The 25,524-nt window shown below is 40.7% G+C and overlaps 1 protein-coding gene across 5 annotated transcripts; it reads left to right on the plus strand.

The window, feature by feature from the left end:
• Positions 1–233: 233 nt before the first annotated feature.
• Positions 234–22,905, plus strand: atg2b (autophagy related 2B). 5 transcript variants are annotated; one of them, XM_034194925.1, is made up of 43 exons: positions 234–366; positions 2,053–2,447; positions 2,547–2,709; positions 2,830–2,982; positions 3,077–3,179; positions 3,432–3,594; positions 3,676–3,855; positions 3,979–4,075; positions 4,208–4,372; positions 4,485–4,638; positions 5,856–5,962; positions 6,204–6,444; positions 6,558–6,720; positions 8,907–8,999; positions 9,098–9,286; positions 9,498–9,771; positions 9,873–9,981; positions 10,053–10,257; positions 11,064–11,206; positions 13,088–13,245; positions 13,341–13,540; positions 13,638–13,788; positions 14,280–14,479; positions 15,971–16,051; positions 16,169–16,275; positions 16,351–16,443; positions 16,542–16,612; positions 16,708–16,784; positions 16,901–17,071; positions 17,162–17,291; positions 17,373–17,575; positions 17,657–17,886; positions 18,509–18,626; positions 18,712–18,903; positions 18,978–19,079; positions 19,165–19,243; positions 19,340–19,550; positions 19,642–19,711; positions 19,794–19,876; positions 21,217–21,338; positions 21,963–22,117; positions 22,203–22,352; positions 22,622–22,905. In XM_034194925.1, exons 2-43 carry the CDS (start codon positions 2,286–2,288, stop codon positions 22,850–22,852), a joined length of 6,249 nt encoding a protein of 2,082 aa, XP_034050816.1. In that variant the 5' UTR covers positions 234–366; positions 2,053–2,285; the 3' UTR covers positions 22,853–22,905. The 5 variants fall into 5 exon arrangements, with proteins under 5 accessions (XP_034050816.1, XP_034050817.1, XP_034050818.1 ...); XM_034194926.1 differs by having other exon boundaries at positions 17,376–17,575; XM_034194927.1 differs by having other exon boundaries at positions 13,365–13,540; positions 17,162–17,297; positions 17,376–17,575.
• Positions 22,906–25,524: the final 2,619 nt, after the last annotated feature.

Consider the following 25,524-nt stretch of genomic DNA (forward strand, 5'->3'; position numbering starts at 1 on the left):
TTTTTAATTCTGCTATTATATAATAAAATATGTTAATAGCATTAACATCTAATGCATTATATTATAAAAATGTGACGATTATGCTTTGCTGTTACATCCTGTAGATAATCACAGATGAGTGAATTTCGTCGTTTTTACCCAATTGCAAATTGGGTAAATTATGTTTGCACTTTTCAAACGGCGAATGGTTTCGGTTTAATATGTACTCAACGCATCAACATTGCGGCTTTAACAGGCTGAATTAATACTGGGCCTTTTTTCGGCAGGTTTTGGAAGATGTGTTTGCTTATTCATCTCGCAAGACTTGGCAACAGCTGCTATTAGGTGCGGAGTCATAAAAGTGTTTGTAAACAACTCCGTCAGAAGGTAATTAAATACATTTATTCAGCATTGGTCATTAATTGATGCATGTCCTCATATGCATGTTGTTATCACGAATATTTTTTCAGTGGACATCTGAGATGTGAGGCTAGCCAACTTAAATATGGGATTATGTTTTGGTTTGGCTAGCTAGCTAATGAGCTAGTTGTAGTGCTAGCCGGCTGAGGCTCTTTCCGTTGAAAAGACTCGTTGACAGGTTAGCTTGCGATGCTAGCATGCTAAGTGACATGCCTTTGTCTAGACAGCATTCAGTGTCAGTGTTAAAGACACTCACTGTTAGGTACAATGTGTTTTTATAAGCGGCGTAATGGAGTCAGTAACCAGTAAACGTGCTTTGTTCTTTACTAATAGTTATGTCGCAATGCGAACTGGTGCGATTAATTTTAACAGTGACTTTAAACTGTACCCATGTCCTGACTTTTTTTAAAGCCTCGTGGCTATAAAAGTGACAGTTTAGTTCTATTAAAGAGAATGCAACTTTTGGCCTGTCTTATTTGCTATTTTGTAGTTTTTGAATTTAGATCATTTAGGTAAATTTCTGTCTTTTATTTATTTTGATGTGATGATGTTATCAAAAAACTGCAATTTGTCCACCATGCACACAGTTTGCCATATAGTTGTAGTTTGTAGTCAAAACAGTTAATTGGTGATGGGAAGGTAGAAGGCAAACAAACAAAAAAAGTAGATCAGAAGTGCCCAGAGAATACAATGACACCACACCCACATTTTCAAATATAAGGTAAGTTGAGAAACGTATACTTACAGTAAAATATTTGGGCTACTTCCCATAAAATTTCCAGTCTTTCTATAATGTATATTAGCATGGGGCTGGAAGTTTGACCTTGACTTCGGACCTTGATGGGAATCATTTCTTCCCATCCATAGGCCTAATGGACCATGTTTTGCCAAAATTGGATTAAGTGTTCAAATGATATCTTGCTAATATAGATGCAGGTGGAGTTGCATAGAAACCAATGTGATTACAAAGGCAGACGCCACTGTTGGCATCACTATGCAATTTAAAGCTCTTTCACTACCGAAAGATTTGTTCAGTTCGCTGACTCGACTACGAAAAAAAGCAGTGTCACAGATTTTGATGATAACTTGCTTTTAGGCATTCGTCAAGAAAATATCTGTATTGCTTGACATTTTTTCTACTTTATTATTAGTCATTGAATATGTTGTGCTTTTGGACAGTTAGCTGACATTTTGTTATATTTTTATTTTCTATTATTAATCATAAAAATATTTAGCTAATCAGTATTAAGTCATAGTTGCTGTCACTACCTTTAGATTTTAATACTGTTATAGAGCTTTTCTGTTGCCATTGTGTTATAGCATTCTGATGACATTCCCACCAATGAGGAAAGGACTGGTAGAAAGGGATCTAGTGGATGACAAAGCAAATATTTCCAGCACGATGTAACATAGCAGTCAAATGTAAGGAATTAATAATGTGGATTTAATATCCATGAAAACGATTCCATGAAAAATTGATGACAGGCTTCCAGTTTGTTGCCAGCCAGGTGGCCTTTTGTTTCAATCATACAGGCATACAAAGGCGACCTTTTTTGACAAATGGAAATTGGGGAGGCTTGTAAAAGCATTACTGTATAGGTGTAAGGTCTCCAATATTAAAAGAACTGACCAAATGGTGTTTGTATTTTGCAGGTACGTCAAACTGGAGTTGGATCACTTTCCCCACACGAGCATCAGGACAATTTCCAAAGTGTCCCTAATCGTGGCGTATGAAAGATATCTGAATTTCCAATTCCTTGATGTATTACATTCAACAGGATGACACCAGTAATTAATTTGTAGCTGTGTCAGTAGCTGTAGCATTCCTGGTCCACATCATCTACATTTCTTTTGTTTCCTGTATACTGTAAACCCACTGAGTGAAGATGCCTTGGCCGTTTTCGGAGTCCATCAAGAAACGAGCGTGCAGGTACCTCCTGCATCGCTACCTAGGTAACTTTCTGGAGGAAAAGCTGAGTTTGGATCAGCTCAGCTTAGACCTGTATCAGGGTACTGGATCCCTTGCTCAAGTGCCACTGGATAAATGGGTATGTATCTTATTAACTGTGTGATGTGAAATGCAACAAATTAAAACATGTAATGTGCATGAATGAAGATAATCTTCTTCATTATTTCTTCTTTCCTAGTCCCTGAATGAGCTGCTGGAGACAGCAGATGCTCCTTTTGAGGTAACCACTGGGTTCATTCAGACAATTTCTCTAACGGTTCCATGGGCAGCCCTACTGCAGGAAAACTGTGCCCTAGAGGTTAAAGGTTTGGAGATGGTGTTCAGACCCAGACCAAGATTGGGTAAGGACATGCTGAATTTCATGTATCTGCTGCTCGCTGTCAGTGTGTGAGAGATATCATATGTTTCTCAACAAAATCTGTTCCTGAAAGAAAGCTAAAAGTGTGGCCTTTGTCTTCCAGCATCTGGGATTGAGCCCATGTACTGGTCCAGTTTCATGACTAGCAGCATGCAGCTTGCCAAAGAATGTCTGAGCCAGAAACTCACAGATGATATGGGAGAGAACTTCCAGCCTTTTGAGGGATTAGAGAGGTTTGCAGAAACAATAGAGACGGGTATATCACACTTTTGTTTTTGGTCAAGCATTCAGAAAGGTTTGAAAATATCAAGGTATGCAAGAGTCATTTCTCATCTGTTTCTCTGTGACAGTTCTGAGAAGAGTCAAAGTGACATTTTTGGATACTGTACTAAGAATTGAACATATGTTGGAAAATTCAAAAACTGGAATTGCTCTAGAGATTCGAATTAAAAGGTAAGTTTGGGACAGTTACAAGAACAGCACTTGAATTAGACACGGAGATCACAGAACATTATGGCAGTTCTGTGGTAATGGAATCACAGTGACAACCAAGTCTGGCCATATTTTAGATTTCCATAAAAAATTTGGTCTGATTGTAATTCCGTTACCGTAGAATTACTCATTAGAAGCACATAAACAACACTGAGATGAATTCATGTCAGTTGTAAATCTGTTTTAACTGACTTTTGTGTTTTTTTTGTTCAGGATTATTTATTGTGATGAAACTGACGAGGAGAGTCCAAGTGTAAATGTGCACCAGCCAACCACATTTGCACATAAAAATTTACTGTTGGAAGGTGTCACTATATTTTGGGACGAGTTCTCAGATGTGTCTCGCACTGGTTTTAAATCTCCACCCACTCAAACGGTTAGTACAGAGTGTTTGGAATTTGCTGCAAATTAGGAATTTGCAAATCTCTTTGTTTCTATGTTTAATTTTTTTGTACAGGATACTGAGGCAAAGCTCTCTCCAAGTTGGAATCCCAAAATTATATATGAGCCTCATCCCCAGTTCACAAAACCTGTATCCTCGACTATACCGTTTGAACCTGTGCAGGCCGGGAGCTTAAGTGGTAAAATCGAGTTGTCCCTGATTTTAAAAAACAACACAGCTATGCCTGGAGCAAAGGTAGTTCAACAGTGTGTGAATTCCGTAATAGTTACTCAGTTATAAGCAAAAGTTTTTCTTATATTCAGTATTGTTTGTGGCGATTGGGTGTCGTCAAATAGTTCATTGTGTTTTGCTTTTCAGCTGGAAGTTGTTGGACATATTGATACGCTGATTATTCTGCTGTCTCCGCGACAAGTTCACCTTATTCTGGACCTGCTGGGTGCTTTCTCTGGTGGGGGTAAGTATACATCTGTTCACAGATGACACCAAACCTTCAGATTAAACATGGCTGTATTTTTACAAGCTGGGTTGTTTTGGAAAAGAATTAATGTTGAATGTGTTGGGTTTTTTTTTTCTTCTTCCCATGAAGCTACGCAGGAGTGGGCTAAGGATAGAAAAAATCGACCAATACAACAAGAGGATGAGTATCGCCTCCATTTAGAACTGAACCGCTGCTTGAAGAAGGATATCGCAACAACTGGAACAGATTCTGGCCTCTTTGAGAGCCAGACTACCAGAACTGTGTCTAGCCGAGGTTTGCTTCTCTTCTGTGTCTCTCTTTCTGATCTTAGCTGTCTGGCTTGTCTTATGCAATTCATAAATTCTTTTTCTCATAAATTTATTTTCCCAATTCATGGTTGGTGTAGATGATGTATTCTTCTCCATGGCCGATATGGACATGTCTCACAGTCTGTCATCCCTTCCTCCACTGGGTGAACCACCTACGGTTGACTTGGACCTTTCACTCAATAGTAATTACTCTGCATCTCCAGGAGAGTCTCCTTCTGGAAATACTGCAGTAAGTCACAGAGTTTTTTGACCACATTTACAAATGCTGTACGTAAGGGTTTTGATTAATCTTGTTACTTAGCAAGATCCTAAAATCTACAGATTATAGCATAATATATTATGTAATTACATAAATGGATGTGTTATGCTCTCTGGTACAGTTACTTGGAGATGCTGTTGTCAACAAGTAGCTGAGCATCAGCCCGGGCAACTGTTTGATGTTATTATTTACTGCTCTCTGAGGCATCCTGATAATCTTCAAGATACACAGGTACTGTGAGTTGTCTTGTGGACTGAAGGCAATGCCTCTTAACTTATTCCCAGTGAATTCTGGCATTCATCAGGAATGTGTCCTGCAGGCTCCTGCACTATTCAGTACCTTCATGGACTGTTTGCTGGGTAGCTATGTGGAGACTGGCAGCTTAGGTGCCTTTCTTGGCAAGGAAAGGTTTACTGACTCTAACTTTGCAGATGATGCTGTGACCTATGTGGATTCAGTGGATGCCCTGAACGCAGCGCTGAGTAATGAGTTGTAGTGTCTGGTTTTGCAGTTGTTCTGGACTGGGCCATGAGAAATATAACTGAATGCAGTGAAAGTGCCAAACCTGTCTGTGGATCCTCGGCCTTGGAGATTGAGAGATGCCCGGGAAGAGCTCATGGATTCATGCGTTTCATGGACAGAGATGTTTAACAATGCAAATACCTTTGCAGGAGATTGAGGTTCAACATGTTAGAGTCCCAGTGTTTGTTGTTTCACTGTGTGGTTGTGACACTTGGATGCTAACTGGTGACTTAGGGCAACTGCTGAATGTTTTTGACAGTCTCTTCTGAGGATCTTTTGGTACAGCTGGAAAGATGTCATGACAAACAGTTTCTTCAGGGCACTCTGATGAGAAGTATCACTTGCATAATGAGAAAATGTTGGCTGTGGTATTTTGGCCATATGGCATGTTTCTGTACATGATCCAGCACATGGCTGCCTCAGTGCTGAAGCTTTCAATCACTGGATAAGACCAAGGGGTTGCCCACGTTTCACATGGGTATGGCTGATACATGGCTACTTTCGAGAGGTGAAGATGGACTGGTTTTCTCCTTGGGTGGTTGCCATCCAGGACCCATAGTGTGGTGGATACACTGATGCACGGCACCAGTTTATGCTCACAGACCTGAACTGGCCTGCTGTTGTCACAAATTATTGCACAATTAATTGTGTTTTTGTTCCTGTAGACTCTGTGGGATGATTATATGGATGTTTCAAGACAAAGAGAGAAGACTACTGAAGCTCCTGTCCAACCACGGGATTCACAGCTCCCTCAAAAATTGCTACGACAAACTTGTAAGTAAAGGGAAAAAAGATGGTTGTAGATGCACACTAGTCCTTCTCTGGCCACTTTCTTTGGGAGCAAAGTCTATGTCCTGTGACTGCCTTATTTACGTAATTACCATATTTACTTTTGAAGAGCTCAATTTATTGTAATTGCTGAACTTAACTAAATAAATATTTAGTTTGTAGAAAAACCTATAAATTCCTTATGGCAGTAAGACTTTCTGTATAAAATGCCATGTTTGTGTTTCAGCACATCCATCTAAAACTCATGGTGACGAGTCAAGACCAGAGTTAGTATTAAAGCTGACACTGAGCAGTCTGGCCATCTCAGTTCTTCACATAGACCCCCTGCCACCACCACATCACGCTCCCAGTCTTGGCTCAATGGCTGCACAATTCTTCAGTGTGGTGGGCCCAGACCAAGTCCTTCCCGACGCCTTCCTTCAGTCTCGCACAGTGTTTAACCAGGCTTGCCCTTATGACCACCTTAGGTAAACTGTTTTTGCTTGTTTTAATTAATTATTATTATTATTTTGATTTGCTTTTCTACATATATTTTAATAAGATGGGAAAACAAGCTTGTAAATGTGTATTTGACTTGCAGGTTTGTGGGTCAGGGCCTGAAGATAAACTATGAACACTGTCAGGGTTCTAACCTGCGGACATTCAGCACTGATGTCTCCCTAAACCAGATGGAGTTGTTGGAGTGTCTCTTCCCCTCTGACGTTGCCATTGGTGGCTTCCAAAAAGGCATTCAGTACACAGAGGTTAGCTTTTGTAGATTTGCTTTGTATTCAACATTGGTCTGCATACTAGGTAGTAGTACTAGCCTGCCAAACCAGACCTGTTTACTGCCAGGCTATCGTGGTACCTGTGGTCATGAAGACAATAAGGGGTATGTAAATCTGATATTTGACCCCAGTGACCTTGACTTTCACCTAAATGACTGACCTCTGGCTGGCCTTACCAGGGCAATTCTGGAATCAACCTAAGAGTGTTGTACATTTGGACTAAATGTGGTTGAAAATCAAATGCCTTGACCTTTGTCAAAATGGATTCTTTTTTGGGCAGTTTCGGGGTCAACCTTCATTGATACCTTTGGTAGAAATAAGCAAAAAGAGCTGGAAGGAGTAGGCCAACAAACAACATGACCTTAACATATTGTCATATTTGACCTTGACTGGTCAATCCCAGGATCCACCTCCTTATGTGTGCCAAATGTGGTGCAATGGTGGAATGGCAAAAGTAAAACAAAAACTTACATTTCATGCTATGTCCCCAGTGACCTTGACCTTTGACAAAACAAACACGTCAAGGCTCCTAGTGTTGACTGTCATCCACATACAGTGAGGAAAATAAGTATTTGAACACCCTGCGATTTTGCAAGTTCTCCCACTTAGAAATGGGGTCTGAAATTTTCATCTTAGGTGCATGTCCACTGTGAGAGACATAATCTAAAAAAAAAAATCCAGAAATCACAATGTATGATTTTTTAAATAATTTATTTGTATGTTACTGCTGCAAATAAGTATTTGAACACCTTTAAAAATCAATGTTAATATTTGGTGCAATACCCTTTGTTTGCAATTACAAAGGTCAAACGTTTCCTTTAGTTTTTCACCAGGTTTTCACACACTGCAGAAGGGATTTTGGTCCACTCCTCCATACAGATCTTCTCTAGATCTTTCAGGTTTGGAGTTTCAGCTCCCTCCAAAGATTTTCTATTGAGTTCAGGTCTGGAGACTGGCCAGGCCACTCCAGGATCTTGGAATGCTTCTTACATAGCCCCTCCTTAGTTGCCCTGGCTGTGTGTTTGGGGTCATTGTCATGCTGGAAGACCCAGCCATGACCCATCTTCAATGCTCTTACTGAGGAATGAGGTTGTTTGCCAAAATCTCACAATACATGACCCCATCCATCCTCCCTTCAATACGGTGCAGTCGTCCTGTCCCCTTTGCAGAAGAGCACCCCCAGAGTATGATGTTTACACCCCCCATGCTTCACGGTTGGGATGGTTTTCTTGGGGTTGTTCTCATCCTCTAAACATGGTAAGTGGAGTTGATTCCATAAAACTCTATTCTGGTCTCATCTGACCACATGACCTTCTCCCATGCCTCCTCTGGATCATCCAGATGGTCACTGGTGAACTTCAAATGGGCCTGGACATGTGCTGGCTTGAGCAGGGGGACCTTGCTGTCCTGCAGGATTTTAAACCATGACAGCATCATGTGTTACTAATGTAATCTTTTTGACTGTGGTCCCAGCTCTCTTCAGGTCATTGACCAAGTCCTCCTGTGTAGTTCTGAGCTTTCTCAGAATCATCCTTACCCCACAAAGTGAGATCTTGCATGGAATCCCAGACCGAGGGAGATTGACAGTCATCTTGTAATTCTTCCACTTTCTAATAAATAATCATAACAGTTGTTGTCTTCTACCAAGCTGCTTACCTGTTGTCCTGTAGTCCATTCCAGCCTTGTGGAGGTCTACAGTTTTGTCCCTGGTGTTCTTAGACAGCTCTTTGGTCTTGGCTATGGTGGACAGGTTGGAGTGTGATTGATTGAGTGTGTGAACAGGTGTCTTTTATACAGGTTACAAGTTCAAACAGGTGCATTTAATACAGGTAAAGAGTGCAGAATAAGAGGGCTTCTTAAAAAAAAAATGAACAGGTCTGTGTAAGCCAGAATTCTTGCTGGTTGGTATGTGTTCAAATGCTTATTTTGCAGCAGTAACATACAAATAAATTATTAAAAAATCATACATTGTGATTTCCGGATTTTTTTTTCGCAGGGTGTTCGAATACTTATTTTCCTCACTGTATCGTGTGGTGGGAATCTGCCAAAGGAGATGGGAGGAGTAGGGAAACCATCAGACAGAGACTTCATGTTTGTATGCTTCTACAGCACGGTGGACATGAATTTTAAGTGTGTTCACTAGGCTCTCTGTCACACCACAGCTTTTGACATTTGGCATTCCAGCCAGTGCTGATGCATCACACACCACCTGCCTTCACATGCTGTATAAGCAAGCTGAACGTCGAGGCCCACAGGTAAACACATTTATTATTTTACACCATAATGCACAACAAACATTCCTTACACCTCTTGTTGGCTTCTTGTCAGTCAGCCTTTCACCTTTGTGGTGCAGGGCGGCCAAGTGCGGCTTATTACCATTCCCAGGAAAGCAGAAATCCAAATAGAACTGGGCCCAGCACAGTCTGAGCTGGACATCAGCATTGTAGACCGCCTCAACTCGCTATTACAGCCTCAGAAGCTAGACACCACAGAGATGATGGCCTCCCATATGTATACCTCCTACAATAAACATATTAGCCTGGTAAGTTTTCATAGATTATTTCACAAAGGAAATACCAAGAAATATTTATTGTCATACATACATCATAGACAACTGCAAAAATGCTAGCTTGATGAATGCGATTTATTATTATGCCATGGCATTGTCATAAGACAATATCATAATTATAAAATTGTCGCACCATTACTAGATCTTCATCGCAGGTCTTTGTATTTATGTACTCCTTTTACAGCATAAAGCTTTTACAGAGGTTTTCCTTGATGACAGCCATACCCCAAGTAACTGTCACATATCACTGACCATCAGTGCCCCAGTGCTCAGCCTTGCAGTTCGCTTCCCCATTCCTGACTTGCGATCAGATCAGGAGAGAGGACCTTGGTTCAAAAAGTCCCTACAGAAAGAAATACTCCACTTGGAGCTGGAAGACTTGGAAATAAAAACCGAGTTCATGGGTGGCAGCTCTCCTGACCAAACAAAGATGGAGCTTACTTTCAGGGAACTTACTGGTATGTTGCTGCAGGACATGAATTTGTTGTCTGTCCTCTGAAGACTCCTCTTTTGGCTTTTATTCCCATTTTAAAATTGTTTTTATTTTAAACCTTTCCAGGCAGATTACAGGAGGACCAGGTTCAACCAGCTGCCCAGTTCCTTAGAGTGTCCCACACCATGGATGGTGACATGACAACATCTGCAAGTGCAAAATTTGATTGGCCACGGTAAGTGTAGCCAGGTGAAAAACTGGTCCACACAGGCGCATCTTTCAGTGATGTTGAGTTTCTGTGAGCAGAGTTGTCCTGAAGATGAACCCTACTGCGGTGCGTTCCATCCTTGAGCGTGCGACAGTTGAAGATGATGAAGGGGCTGAAGACCACTCCCTTGAAGAGGAGGAGGAGGAGGAAGGGGCTGCTCACTCGCTAAAGGATGTCTGTGACTTTGGAAAACCAGAACCATCACCCTTTTCTTCACGTAGAGTTATGTATGAAAATGAAGAGGTGGGTCATGGCTGACAGGCCACAGTCGTCAAAAATATTACAATTTTGCAGATGAGACATGGTCACATTTCCTGGTGTTGAACTGGAGCCTTTGTTCTTTACAACTCTGAATGTACTAAACTTCAGACCACCTGCTAAATACTCAAACACTGGCTGAGTTCAGTAAAAGCTGTTTTGGAACATAAGGCGTACTTACCCGAATGTTTAGCAGTTGATACGGTATATCTGGTCTCTGCTTGGGAATAAATGATCATGAGCATGGTAGGTAATGTCTCCTACACTCCGGGCCAAATTATTGGCACCTCTGCCTTTCAACTGCAAGTTCTTAAAGTTTGCATAATGAGAATATTAACTAAATTGTTCAAAGTTACTTGAGAAAACTTGCATAATGGTGAAGTTTACCTTTGCCACAATTATTGGCACCTTTACTGATTTATTTTCAGAGCCTTTGGCAACAATGACAGTTTCTAATTTTTTATAACTGTCTCAAAGCTTCTTGCACCATCTGCTGGTAGTTTTCTACTGCCTTTCCACTGTTATGCACTCAAGTTCTTTTCAGTGGCAAAGCTTCTTAATGGGGTTTCGGTTTGGACCCGATGATGACCAGTTTTAATCCAGTCCATCCTTTCCTTTGTAACAGTTCCTTTGTAACGTGACATCTGAAGACATTCGTGAACTTGAGTTGTGGGCTGTGACTGGTGATACAGCATATGTCTGTTTAAAAAAGATACTTTGCTATTGTAATTTGTTCATATGTGACATTTTAGTAAAATATGTCATTTATTTTTATTATTTTTGTTTTTCAGATGGTTATTCCTGGTGATGTTGTTGAAATGACAGAGTTTCAGGAAAAAACCATGAACAGTTCACGTTTCATCCTTGACATGTGTTTCCCAAATGTTCAAATGGCACTCCCCAGCAAGGCCTTTTATGAAAAATTACACAACAGGTAGGTAATTAAGCGTAATATTTTATGAAAGAATGGCATCAAAAATACATGTAAACACCTCAATGATATTTTGTATTAAAATTTCAAAATTCAAAACTAGCAGGTTAAAATCCCGTTTGGCTATTCAGCGAAGCTGTCTTTATCATGATTATATGAGTGATTAATATTGGTAACAGTGTGAACATAGAGACTTAAATGCAGAGCATAACAAAGACACTGGGATTGTTATGATTGTTATTGTTGTTATTGGGAGTACATTTAAAAAACAAAAAAACAAGGTCTTGTGTCAATCTTCAAACACTCCAGTCAGTTAACAGTGGCCCCATTTACATGCACATAAAAATCCATTTGCAATGTGATAATTAGCTGTTATCTGATTATTAAGTGCTCATGTAAATGGAAAAATCCGATGTGCTAAATCCAGTAACAACCGTTATCTGATAATGAGAAATCGGATTAACACATCTGGATTTGGTGCATGTGTACCATTAATCTGACTTATTTTGTTGTTTTACACCTGCGCATGTGTAAAAGCAGCTGTCACCTACAATTCCAGAGGCTCAGCAGGACGCACTGCTGTCTCGTCAGGCCTCATACCATCCTTCATCAGATCACAAAGTTCCGACGGTTCGTTGTGTGTCAAAAAAAAGTGACATCGAAGCATCCTTGAATGGTCTTGTGTGTTTCAGTGTTTTAAACAGCAAATTTCTTGAAGTTTATAGATAAATATATTAATGTTGAGCGGAGTTTCCTACATAAAACTATGACGTCATATTTCGGGTGCGAGGACAACTCTGCGAACCTCCTCGCTGAGAGAGAGAGAGAGACAGGGAGAGAGCAAGACAGACCGAGACAGACGGAGAGAGAGAGAGAGAGAGTGCGCTCTTTTTTCAGCCTATGCTTTTTCTTCAGGAGCTTCCCTTTCTTCTTTCTCCACTTCCAAAGAAATCCAACTAATTACGTAACTGAAATCATGTAAACCTGGTTTTTCCAATTATCGGATTACTGAAGGGCATGCAAATGTGAGATATCAGATTATTACAGTTATCTGATTACTAACAGTTATCTGATTATTATGGTCATGTAAATGGGGCCAGTGACAAGGCAAAGGGAGTAAGGCAGAATCCAAAACTGTATCAGTCAAAGGCTTTTAGCGCACATTAAGCAGTCATTCCCAAGTCAAACTGCTGCAAGTAGGTGTAGTTCAAGACTTGAAGTTTTCAATCTTGCATAGTGTAATGCTTTTCTAGACTACAAGCATGCGCTATTGGCAACAACGCGGGCCTTCTACTTTATTTTATTATATCCCAGCATGCTCTAGTCCTACCATTAGTTCCTATTACTGACAATGGTGCCATCTCGGATAGGATGCAGAGACTTACCAGTTTCAATACCGTTTCGCTGAGTGTGTTGTTGGAATTTACAACTTCTGCTAAAAGCATGACCTGTTTTTGACCCAAGCCAACTAAAGTTTAAGGATCTGTGGGCTACACTTGGACACACTATGCTGAAAATGAACCCATCACTTGGTTCTATTTGTACAAGTTTTAAATCTGCAGTGATGAAACCAAATCTGGATCTGGGTTTATTGAAAAATTACAGAGGGAGTTTTTCCTTATCACTGTCACCATGTGTTTGCTCTGGGAGTTGCTAAGGTTCGAACTTACCCACGTGAAGCACCTTGGGATGACTCTCTTGTGATTTGACGTTATATAAATAAATTGAATTGAATTGAACCCAACCCTGGTATCCAAGCTGCATTTGGTTGCAACCACCAGCTGGCATGATGTTAAGTGTCATTGTTTGTCAAAATGCAGTGTGAGAATGAGGTGGTTAACCACTTCCTGCTTTGTAAATACACTAAATTGTGTATTGTTGCAGAATCAACAATGACTTGCTGCTGTGGGAACCCACTGCTCCCTCCCCAGTGGAGACTGTGGAGAGCATGCCTTATGGAGTTGGACTTTCTGTCGCCAGTCAGTTAATCAACACCTGCTCTAAGGACAGCTTCAGTCCTTTCCGCTCTGCTGGTCCTGACGGTGAGGATGCCCCAAAAAACGTTTTGGGTGACGTTGCAGTTGACCTTTGAGATGCAAAGTCATGCGTAAACAATGATCAGCTTGTCTATTCATAGACGTGCTTTGTGTTGTTCCTTCAGAGGAGACCAGTGGCTCAGAGGAGGAGAACATGCAGTTCTACACTCCTACATCTGACCTGGGACTGAGGTCTCGAAAGAAGAAAAAGCCCAAGACCCAGAACAAGACTTCCCAGAGCCTGTTCTCGGTCATCCTCAGTGTCAATCACGGCCTGGTGGCTCTTCAAACCAATGCTAAAGTAAGCCAACATCCTGTGGCTAACATCACACTGTTATTTACCTTTTCCTAAAAAATGTCAAGCCAAAGTTCCAACCGTTTTTATTCTTCTTCCCCAGAAAGAGGATAAAAGTGTCCTAAAGAATAAGCATGGCGAGTTCTGGCTGGAAGCAAAAAATGCAGTGCTCTTCAGTGTAACGCAGTATGAAGGCTATAAAGACCAGCACTACATCTGCTTCCACACCAGCAGTGTGTGCATGTATCATGAAGGTAAACCAGTGAAGTGTGTGCTGTTGTAGTGCTGAAACCACTCATTGATTATTTGATTTGACATAAAATTAGTTAATAAAAATTTGGACAAGCAATTGGCAATAGCAGCAATTTAGGGCTGCAGCTAATGATTCTTTTCATAGTGATTCAATTATTGATGATTTTCTCAATTAATTGATTAGTTGTGTGATCCATAAAATGGGGAAACATGTTGATCAGTTTCCGAATTCCTAGATCATGTCCTCAAAATTGAATCACTTTTTTACAAAAAAAACATTATTCATTACTTTTGGAATTAACCTGTTAAATATCAAGCAAACAGACAAACGCTAGTGAAAAAACTACCTCCTTGACAGAGGTAAAAATTAGTTCCAGCTATAAGCTGTTGTATTGTGCATACAATATGTTATATTATAAAGCGTCCGCATCACTGTTCCTTTGTGTCATTCGTCTACTTGTGTCTCATCGTCTGACTCTGTTCATTTGCAAAGGACTTGTGGATGGAGCAACCTCTGTTTCAGATGTCAAGTTGCCATGCAGGACTCATCCCCACTGGTTAGAGCCCTGCATCTACCAATCAGAGACCTTTCCTGACAGAAGCTCCACACCAGAGGGTATTGGTCAGGAAGCTCGCAGCATGCTCACGGTTGCCGTCAAAGTCTCATCCCAAAATGCAGAACGCAATGTCAAGGTATTGCAAGTAAATAAATGACTTAAAAGGAAATATTAGCCAGTGAGTTCATTAATGTGTTGGTTGTAGTTGTGGAAACTAATAGATTTGGATGCACTTGTTTTTAAAAAAAACTGGGTAAACATTGTCTGAGTCATTCAAAATGTCAGATTATGTGAGGAAATTGATTTGCTTACTCATACATGGAAAATGTCCTTTGTACAATTTGTTCCTAAAATAGTGCAGCCAAGAGTTGTGACGTTGAATTTTTTTTTGTTGTTGGTGTTGGTGCTCAACCTCTTTACATGATTCAAAGACTACATTTGACCACTAGATCGAGCCAGAGTCAGTCAACCTCAGTGATTTTTTTTTTTTTTAATCTCGTCTAACCAAAAAATAAGTTTATATCACCGACACAGATCAGGTCAGATCTGCTGCATCCATCACATTACAGAACCTGTCTGGGTACTGACTGAGGACCACTGGCCCATCCTTACCTAACAAAAGTAGTTATCTGTCTGGTGCTTTGAGGTGATACATCATTGGCCCTTTCCAGTTGTGGGGGTCTTCAGCACCTAAGGGCTAGCTCATGGTCTGGGAAGTGGACCACATGACCATCATATGATTGCTGACATTTCCTCACATTTCAAGTTGTTCATCTTGTCTGAGATTCCCTAAGTACAGTAACTGCACACTTCGTAGAAAGTCATTCCAAAGGCATGCAAAAATTGTCAGAGTCCTATTGCCAAAGGCATCCAGTCACTGCCCGAGATCACTGGTTAGCGTGCAAGTCTCACAGTCTACCGTATATTCTGTATAAAAGTCACACTGGAGTAGAAGGTCCTTCTTTTTTCTGTATTATCAGCTCTTTAATTTGGGATTTTTGTGCATTGTAATGGTGTGCTTTGTGTTATTGCCAATTATTTTGTTATTATTGAAGTTTATTTTCTTTAGTGCTTTGATTCTTGGGAAAGGCCTGTAAAAGTAAGACCCTTCGGCTGCTTCCTTGTTTTCACTCAGAGTCGGAGTTACTATTGTTATTATTAATAATAAACACTGGATTTTTCATTATGTAAGTCACATCTAAGTATAAATTGCAGGACCTCCCAAATTCAAATTAGTAGGGGAAAAAAGCAAGTCATCCTCAGGAAAATGCGGTCATAATAAGAGTGAAAGCATCAGGACAATAAAGACTTGGGCTTTTGTGGACTATCAAAGATATCAACATCACAAAACATCTCTGTCTGGGGCCCTCGTGAGTCCAGAAACTCTTCCCAGATGTCTCTTGATCTCAGTCAGAGCTCTGCGAGAGCTGAACATCATTACCAACATGACACTTTCACCACATACAGATACCCTGCTGATGCCTGAGTCTGGGATGCCATTGAGAGCTTCGATCTTTGTCTCAATCCAGTATAATTGCAGACTTAACCAGTATCAACAGTTTGTCAGTCAACTTGGTTTTCTGTCATGTAATGATGTCTGTTTTTTTTTTTGTTTTTTTTAACACAGGAATTTCTCATTGCTGTTGGAGTAAGAGGTGCCACACTCCAGCACAGGGTGGTCCCTTCCAGCTTTGGCTGGTATGATCAGGTATTGGGCATAAACCTAACTAACTTTAGTACTGTTTATACTTGATTTGAAATACTCAAAGTGCATTTGAAGGGAAATACATTGTGTGTAATTATATTGCTAATTTTCTTGCAACAGATTGTTGATTTTCTGAATGTTACTGATGAGCCCGTTTTGGGTTATGCACCTCCCACTGCTGTCACCACCCTGCATCTACACCTGTGGAGTTGCTCTCTAGACTACAGGTAAATTAAACTTCAAAACTCCGTGTTTATGATTAATATGTATTTTCTAATGAGCTTTTGTTTTGGTTTTATTAGACCTCTTTACCTGCCTCTCAGATCACTTTTGCTCGTTGAGACTTTCAGTATCTCCAGCAGTGTCTCTTTAGACCACTCTTCTTCTACACTCAGGTATACCGGTCTCACTCCAGCTACAGAGTGAAAGCCTTAGTAAAAAAAAAATATTGTCACCAAAGAATTTTCCTTTTCTGTTTATGATGTTATTCCAGGATCATTTTGGACGAAGCTGCTTTCTTCCTGTCAGACAAGAACAATGCCGTCTCAGTCAATCTAGCACGTGGTAGGTTGGTGACAGTGAATGCTTTGATTAAACAGCTTGAAATGTTAAAAAATGTCAGCGCTTTGTCTGATTATGATATTTCCATTTTGTCATAGATTATGTCCAAGTGGTAGACATTGGCACGTTGGAGCTGAGGATCACAGCTGTTAAACCTGGAGTGGATGGAAAATTGGTAAGTATCTGCTGTGTGTAATGAGTGGTTTGCCATTTCTTTTAAAAATACAGGTCACACGTTTCTGTACACACTCTGCTCCCCCACACTCCCCCCCATTCCACTTTTGGTGATAGTCAGAGCCGAGGTTTGAGCTGCGCTGTTCCAGTGATATCATTCACATCAGAACATGTTCAGACTCCTGTGCTGCCCTCATGAACCTCATCCAGTATATAGCCAGTTATGGAGATATGCTGCCCCCTGCAGCACTGGAGTCCAAGCACAACGGCACCAAAAGGAGATCCAAGGTCAGCTTTGACAGCATTCACGCATTACATTTACATTTCAGAAAATGATTATGGTCAAACATTCTTAGTTTGATTGTGTTTTTTGCCCAGGTGGAGCTTCCTTGTCAGCCCACATCTCAGACCTCTTTGCTTGAGACTGAGCAGCAGATGCTGCAGGATCTGATGAGTGAAGCAATGGAGGAGACCGATGGGCAGCATGCGCTCGGAATGCAAAAAAACGGCAAGGGCTTTATATGTTAATCTTCAGGAAAGGTTACAGTTACACATTTATGGGTACAGTTAACACCATATCATATATCAACAGGTGCAAATGAAGAGCAACATCTTGACCTTGACCCGCCTCAGTCAGACCTTTTCTTATTTCCGGATGAAAGTGGGAACTTAAACCAAGATTCAAGCCCCACTTATCCCATGCTTCACTCTCCCCTCATTACGCCTGTACCTAACCTGGCACAAGAGACAGATGACTTTTGTATCCTGGACACACCCGGCTCTAGAGGAGAGGTCAGGATGTCCACAGTTATAGCTATGCTGCAGAGTGACTAAATGTGTGGGCTCAGCTTGTGTTCCTGCACTTGTGTTCAGGATCTCGACCAGGAACCAGTAGTAAAGCGGCTCACAATGGATCCTGTTGAAATCAAAGATGACCACTTCAGTCAGCCTCTAGATGGAAGTGATTCTGGTCGTGGAGCAATGAACCTCCCCATTCCAGAGGTACGCTACCTCATTAAGGAGATTTCGGTCATCTGGCACCTTTATGGCGGGAAAGACTTTGGGAATGCATCTTTGACATCCTCTCCTGCCAGAAGCCGAGGGTGAGCCACAAAGTATTGACAAATAACTGTTTACAGCATGTTCAAGGTGAAAGAGGTCTGCTTTATTGTTATTATGTCCTTGCTCAATGATGTTTTTATGCTCCCCACCCCCTGAGCAAACTTATTATGCCCCTGCTCAATGAAGTTGGGGGACATTTTGTTTTCACCTTTTTTGCACAACTAAAGTATGCCTTGTTTGATTGAAACCATTTCTTGGTGGTGAATTAGGGGAGTCTAGAGGGAGGCTCCCATTCAAAAAGGGGTCGTCCATCATCCATTATGACTGCCTGGGCATCATCTTGATTTTTGTTTCTATGGAATAACTAAAGAATGCTTCATCTGATTGAAATTATTTCTTGGTGATGTATTGGGGAGACTAGAGGTAGTATCCTTTTGAAAATGGGGGTCAATACACCTCATACCAATTGTAAAGTGGCAGTCTTTCCATATACAAATGTGGACCATAGAGCATCTTGAAATCACTAATCGTTTGCTATAGACATACTTTCAAGTCTTCATTATCACTTTTACCATGAAACAAGACACCAACTTAACATACGAGTGGGGCATTTGATATGTTTTGCGTTGCTCTTGTTTATACTGTTTTTTATTCGTCATGCAGATCAACACCCCATAGCTCCCCCTCTCAGACTCCAGTCAGACAAGCCAGGTCTTCAGGATGGGCAGCTGGTGGAAAGGGAAGGAACCCGGATGTTCTGATGGAGATCCAACTCAGTAAGGTAAATATCCTCTTCAGTATTACATTTTGATCAAGTCACATCAATGCCTTCAGCCATGATTGACCAACTTTTGACCTTTTTTCAGGTGAGATTTCAGCACGAGGTTTACCCACACACCCATGTGACGCCTGGATTGACCGCGGACCAGCCAGTATCTCGGCAGGTGTTTGTCGTGCAGGACTTGGAGATTCGAGACAGACTGGCTACATCACAGATGAACAAGTTCCTCTACTTGTATTCCAGCAAGGAAATGCCCAGAAAAGCACATTCGAACATGGTGAGGAATGTAGCATGGTTATATTAATGTAGCCAAGCTGCAGCCTGATGTAACTTTGGTGTTTTAACTCTCAGTTGACAGTTAAGGCGTTGCACATGTGTCCTGAATCAGGCCAGGCTCCTCAGGAGTGCTGTTTGCGTGTTTCCCTGATGCCTCTTCGTCTCAATATTGATCAGGTAGATGATTGTTGTTGCAGTGCACTGCTGAATTCTGACACGTTAAACAGTCTACAGTTTGACCATAATGAGTTTTTGCTTGAAGGACGCACTGTTCTTCCTGAAGGATTTCTTTAGTAGCCTTGCTGCTGAAGTTGAGTTTTTCTCTCCGCCTACTCCAGAAGGTAAAACTCATCATTCACGACAGCCTTAAACTGCAAGATCTTTTGATGTTAACCCCTGCCTAAAGTAATGGGTGCTGAGAGTATTTTGTTTTACAGCTGTCTGTGTTTCCACAAAAACAACGGCTGCCCCAGAAATCTCCTGCAGCTTCTCCAAACATGGTGGTAGCATCCAAGACCCCGCCCCAATTATCTCAGTGCCTGCTCACAGGCGATTGAGCCATAATGGTTTCCCCATATCTGGAGGGGAGGAATCCAGTGAAAATGAAGCTGCTGCTCCTTCCTTCACGGACCAACCCATCTTTTTCAGGTCAGTGTTGACAAAATGAATCTTTCATGCTTTCTGAGGAAATAATTGAATTACTTGTGTGCCTTTTGCTAATGTGTTCTTTTCATAACAGGGAATTCCGATTTACCTCTGAGGTGCCCATTCGATTGGATTACCATGGGAAACACGTTTCAATGGAGCAGGTGCATTGTGTAAAGGTTAACGAAACAATACACATAATTGAATTGTGCTTTAGTAATGATTTTACAAATGTTGTTGTTTCAGGGGACCTTTGCAGGGATCATTATTGGGTTAACACAGCTGAACTGTTCAGAACTGAAACTAAGAAGGCTGTGCTCCAGACAAGGGTATGTTTATCTCAAAAGATAATAGTGCAAATTTCTTTTGCCTAGTGTGATGCATTATATACAACCCCTGGCAAAAATTATGGAGTTTCTACATGTTCACCCAGCTTTCCTACTTTGTGGCAAATAATAAGTCACAGACATGACACAAAGGACTTTTGTTCAATAGCCAAGCATTCAGGCTTTGAGAAAAATACCTCAAATTAATTAATATAATTGCTTGAATTAATGGCATATTGTTTTCCAGATCACATAAAAGGAAGAAAATTATGGAACCATCAGCAACAAGTTTCTTTTAACTGCAGACTGATTTGCATTTGTAGGCATCTGCCGGTGCCAAGTTCTGGGATCAATCCGTGTGCTGCATTTCTGCTTTCCTTTGTGCATATGTGCCCTAACCTTAACCCCTTACATCTACCTGAATATGGACAAAATCAGACCATACTAGAGGCTTCTGAGTTAGATCAGACTGCACCAGAGCCTTTAAGATACACACCGATATGAGTAAACAAGTAGTGTACCATGACCATTTGTTATAGACATGCAAACTACAAGGTAATTCCAAATTTTTTTCCTCAACATTGAGTGATTTCATGATGATTTCCTTGACTTGATCTGGAAAACAATATGTTATTCAAGTAATCATATCTGTATGAGGTATGTTTCACAAAGCCGATGTTGCAGACCGAACAGTCCCCCCTAAAAATTGGTCCGTCCTGCCTCCACTGAGCATGCGTCAGTTCAGACCACAGCAGCTCATCTGAGACGGACTCTCTTCACCCAAAGTGATCAAATGGATGAATGGGATTATTAACCGTCAGATGATAAGGTAAAACCTCTTAAATCATTCTAAAGTCAGTTTTAAGCAGAAACAAAGTGATAATCAGTGACACTTTGAAATGACGGACACGCAGTGAACGCAGCAGCTAGCAGCTGCAGCACTCTGATCACTTCATCTTTTATGATGAAATAATGCTGAATTTATGTGGAAATGTTTATTGTACAGAAGCTTCAGCTATCTGTTGCTGAGATAGATGATGACTCGAGTGCAGTTTTAAGCAGAAACGAGGTGATAATCAGTGAACCGCGGCTGATGACACATGCGCAGTGAAGGCAAGGCGGACCAATTTTTAGGGGGGACCGATCGGTCTGCAACACCCAAATGCTTTGCTGCTGAACAAAAATCTTTGTGTGATCAAATAAACAAATCACAGATTTGTTTTTATTTGATGTGAAGTAAGAAAATTGGGTGAAAGTCCTCAGCTTGCAGTGATTCCATAATATTTGTTTAAGTTTATACCAAATAGTTTTATGCAGTAAAATAATACTTTGTTGTATTTCAGACTATTAGGTGTGGATAAGCTCTTTTCCTATGCAATAAATGAGTGGCTTAATGACATTAAGAGAAACCAGCTTCCAGGACTTCTGGGTGGTGTTGGACCAATTCACTCCCTGGTACAGTTGGGTGAGTAGAACAAATTATGATAACATATCGATTAACTGCTATGTGCTGTATTTTTTGGAGTAAAAGTCACTTTTTTTAACGAGTTTGGGAGGTCATGCGACTTATACTCTGGTGCGTATTATATACCGAAAAACCATGTGTTAGGACTTTCCGAGGAATCAATGCACTAAATAAAATACTCGGAAACTCCAATATTATAAGAACAAAGTCCAAACAAGAATTCACACAAATCTAAACCAAAGAGCTGACTTAAAAAGTAATAAGGTTTGTATTGGAGTGTTTCCAACACTGTGGGTTAGTAGTCCTTGTTCATTTGCCTCCAAATAACATTGAATATGTTGTCCAAGGTATGTTTATTTGGCCATCTTGCTTACCTTTAGAATTTAAAAGTCATCGTGTTAAGTAACAGCACATGCTGTGGTGTGCACATGTGCTGCTTAGTTCTTGTCTGTTGTTAAACTTGCCCCTGGGGAAATGCTGTGTTAAAAAGTGAGTTTCACATACAGAAAAAAGGTGCAACATATACTCTAGAAAATACAATATATATGTATGTGTATACAGTATAGCGTATGTGTCCTTGTGCTGCTGTGTTTGTCCCGTCCTTGAGATGAATGTTGTGTTCAGTTCAAGGATTTAGGGATTTGGTCTGGCTCCCAATTGAGCAGTACAGGAAGGATGGTCGGATAGTCCGTGGTTTTCAGCGCGGCACTGCCTCTTTTGGAACATCTACTGCCATGGCTGCTCTGGAGCTCACCAACCGTATGGTGCGGACCATCCAGGTACTATGACACTAAAGATATCTGTAATTGTTAAATTTCTTCATGAGGCAACAAACAAATGCAGTGTTATACCTGCCATTTTTAGGCAGCGGCTGAGACCGCGTATGACATGGTTTCTCCAGTGCCTGATGAGAGAGACTCCAAGAGGATAAAACGCTTTTCTCATTATGGACTGGCTCACCAGCCCGTTGACCTGAGAGAAGGCGTAGCCAAGGCCTATACGGTGGTAAAAGAGGTACGCAATGCCATTTTTTATGTCATTTTTTATCTTGTATTTTGTCTTATTTTGGCACATATTGTATATTTTATCTTAGCATTTTATATTGCTCTCTGTTTAATGTTGCACCATTATATCGAAGCAAATTCCTAGTCTGTGAATCCTGTTCATTGGCAATTGCAATAAACTTCTTCTGATTCTGATTCTGATTCAAGCCTGAGGCTGAAAGGATATTTCAATGCAGTGGTATAAGCACTGATGATAAGTACTGTGTGATGTATCTACAGGGGATCACCGATACTGCATTGACCATCTATGACACGGCTACCCGGGAACATGAGCAACGTGGAATGACCGGAGCAGTGGGTGGGGTTCTCCGCCAGCTGCCCCCAGCAGTAGTTAAACCACTGATTATGGCCACTGAGGCCACCTCTAATGTGCTGGGTGGGATGAGGAACCAGATACATCCGGATGCTCGCCAGGAAGAGTCTCAGAAATGGAGGCAGGGTGAGGAGTGATCCCTTGTGACATGTTGAACATCACATTCTGACACAAGCACTTGCTAGAAACCTCCTTCAGAACATTCTTGAAGAACATCTCAAAGTTTATCAGTCCTAAAATCAAATAATAAAATCAAATCATCTCACAGTATTTGTGGCTGTTTGAGCTATTGGCTGTTTAGCTTGTGTAAGCTTACCAGTTCCCTTACTGGCCTTCATAGTTGTCAGCACTTAATTGCAGGGATGTACACGGGATGAGGAATTAATGATGATTAGAACCACATATTATCTGTATGTGGAATGTTTCGTATGAAATCACAACAATATGGAAGCAAACTGTTCATTAATGTGGCTAAAAAGTTGCAGTCATTTGCACTTTCCAATGACTCTGTTTACGCCAGATCACAGATTACATTCTAAAATCCTCCTGTGTCACTAAGCACCAGTTTGACAGGTGTGAGTAAAGTGTTAATGCTACAGTGTGTAGGGGCTGTTTATTAGCATAAGTGGAATATGTCATAACCATGTTGCACTGGACATACTTACTTGGCCTTTTGCATTTTGTTGTGTGGCAGGAAGAAAAACTGGAATCAACAGTTGCTCCCTTATACACTGTCTAGTCTACTGGTTGCTAGTGCAGGCAAACACGCTTGACAACTCTCTTTTTTGTGAAAGAGAGGATCGTACATATTGCTTATCACAAGAGAAGGAAAGGGAGCATGAATCCCTGTCGCCAAAGAAGTAAAAACGTAAAGGGAAACAAAATTGCAGCCGATAATGGCATAATGCAATCTGTAAGCTCACCACTAGATGGCACTATATTCTACACACTGTAGCTTAAATTTATGTAACGTACTGTTTGTGGCCCTTATTTGCTGTAAATATTTTTCATGTACTCGTATAACATTTTATGCAAATGTAAGAACAAGTATCAAAATTGAATGTGTATAAATGACTGTAATCGGCACTTTTTTAATGACTTGAAGGGTTCCTGACCCCACTGAATGACAGTTGGGAAAGCGTGTTCCTTTTTGAGCAATGAGCAGTGTGTATTTTTCCACATAATGCGATGTTCTGAGACTTGTTTCAAAATGAGAAACTGTTCAAGATTTTATTTGGTCAGTCTGATCCAGTCTGCTTCCGCTCAGAACTCTGAAGAAAAGTCTTAATATATCCTACTCAGTGATTTTTTTGTTTGTTTGTTTGTTTGTTTAAATGTATGTTTGAATATTGCGATTTGACGTGACTTAATTTAATCATGTCCATGTTTGTGGGGAAAGAATACAGTTTGTTGTACATACCTGTACAGTTGAATTTGTATTAAAAGCATGAAGGGAAATGAAAGCTGTTATAGCCACTGCAGTGGTGTGTTTTTATCATTTTCACAAACAAAAAGAAACGGAGGGATTTCTGACTTAAAAAAAGAAGTGAAAATCTGTTAAAACTTATAAAAGTTTATGGATGTAGCCTGTAAAACACAGTGAGTGAATGAATACAAAGATAAACAAGTTCCCCTCCAGTGTGTTAACACAATTAGTCAAACAATATTAAGTCATCAAATTAAAAGGGCACATAATGAGTATTTTGTGTGGGCGTGCACCCACTCTGAGTCAGTGGGCTTGACACTGATGAAAGTATCATCACAAATATTGATTTGTAGTTTAGACAGGCGATTTCTCAACTGCAGGAGAAGCTCAGCCTCCCCTAAAAAAAAAAAAACTAAGTGGTCAAATATGCACAGTTTGTTAACATTTCATTAGAACACGTTCATCTTGAAGACGAGTTCGTTCCGAATCAGCTACTTATCACAAATTGACGGACTCTATTTTGTTAACTTCTCATAAATCTTTTTCTCATACAGTCTGTGTTCAATGTGTAGAAGCCCAGCATCCGTTTACTTCAGTGGGATGGCCTGGAAGAGTTTTTTCATTGCCTTGAAACTCGACAGTCATTGGATAAATTTCACGATTTTGTCCCGCCCCCGGACGCCCACCATCTCTAGGAGTGAATGGAGCTGTGGGCGGGCCTGGACGCTGGACCTCCACACAATGATTGGGCATTCAGTCAAAAAGCTGAAACCCGTTTTGATTAACGGCTATTTTGAGCTATAGGTATGTGAGAATTAATGTGTACGTTTTTGCGTATTTATGCATTTTTAATTTATGCCAAAGTGTTTTGCATGAGCTATAAATCAGGGCACATGAGATATAATATGTTTATACAGTGCTACCAAACCCAAAGACAAAAAACTTTGTACCGCAGTCAAACAAAATGAGTCAGAGTCTGCGGAACAACAATAGAAACTGACAAACCTTGTGATTTTGACGCCGGGAACATTCACAGATCGCAGGCATCAGGTACCGGATTAGACGTTGTGTGAGTGAAAGCCAGGTGAGTTACTCTCCGCTTCGTTCTTCAGCAAGTTAGTATTTAAGGTCGTCGCACATTAACGTCCCAGTTCGCAACACAACATCAAAATATTCATGATTGTAAGTCTATCCGTGGACATGTGCTAATGTACTTTACTGATGGAAATTAGTAACAGAGAAACCGAAGCATTTTGAAGCAATGGTTCAGTGTTTCGAACCTTTTGACATAATTATGTTTGGTGACATCTGCTGGCCAACCTTTAACATAACATTTGCATGGATCAATAAAGGGCAAGATGTCATGAAACGGTCTGTATTATG

The sequence above is a fragment of the Thalassophryne amazonica genome, chromosome 19 (genome assembly GCF_902500255.1).
Source record: "Thalassophryne amazonica chromosome 19, fThaAma1.1, whole genome shotgun sequence".
Classification (NCBI taxonomy): domain Eukaryota; kingdom Metazoa; phylum Chordata; class Actinopteri; order Batrachoidiformes; family Batrachoididae; genus Thalassophryne; species Thalassophryne amazonica.

Bases quoted from the DNA above. Each gene is read 5' to 3' on its own strand.
- atg2b (XM_034194924.1), top strand. From the start codon at position 2,286: ATGCCTTGGCCGTTTTCGGAGTCCATCAAGAAACGAGCGTGCAGGTAC. The intron at 3,856-3,978 runs GTAGTTCAACAG...TTTGCTTTTCAG, and splicing joins CAGCTATGCCTGGAGCAAAG to CTGGAAGTTGTTGGACATAT. The intron at 13,246-13,340 runs GTGAGGATGCCC...GTCTATTCATAG, and splicing joins CCGCTCTGCTGGTCCTGACG to ACGTGCTTTGTGTTGTTCCT.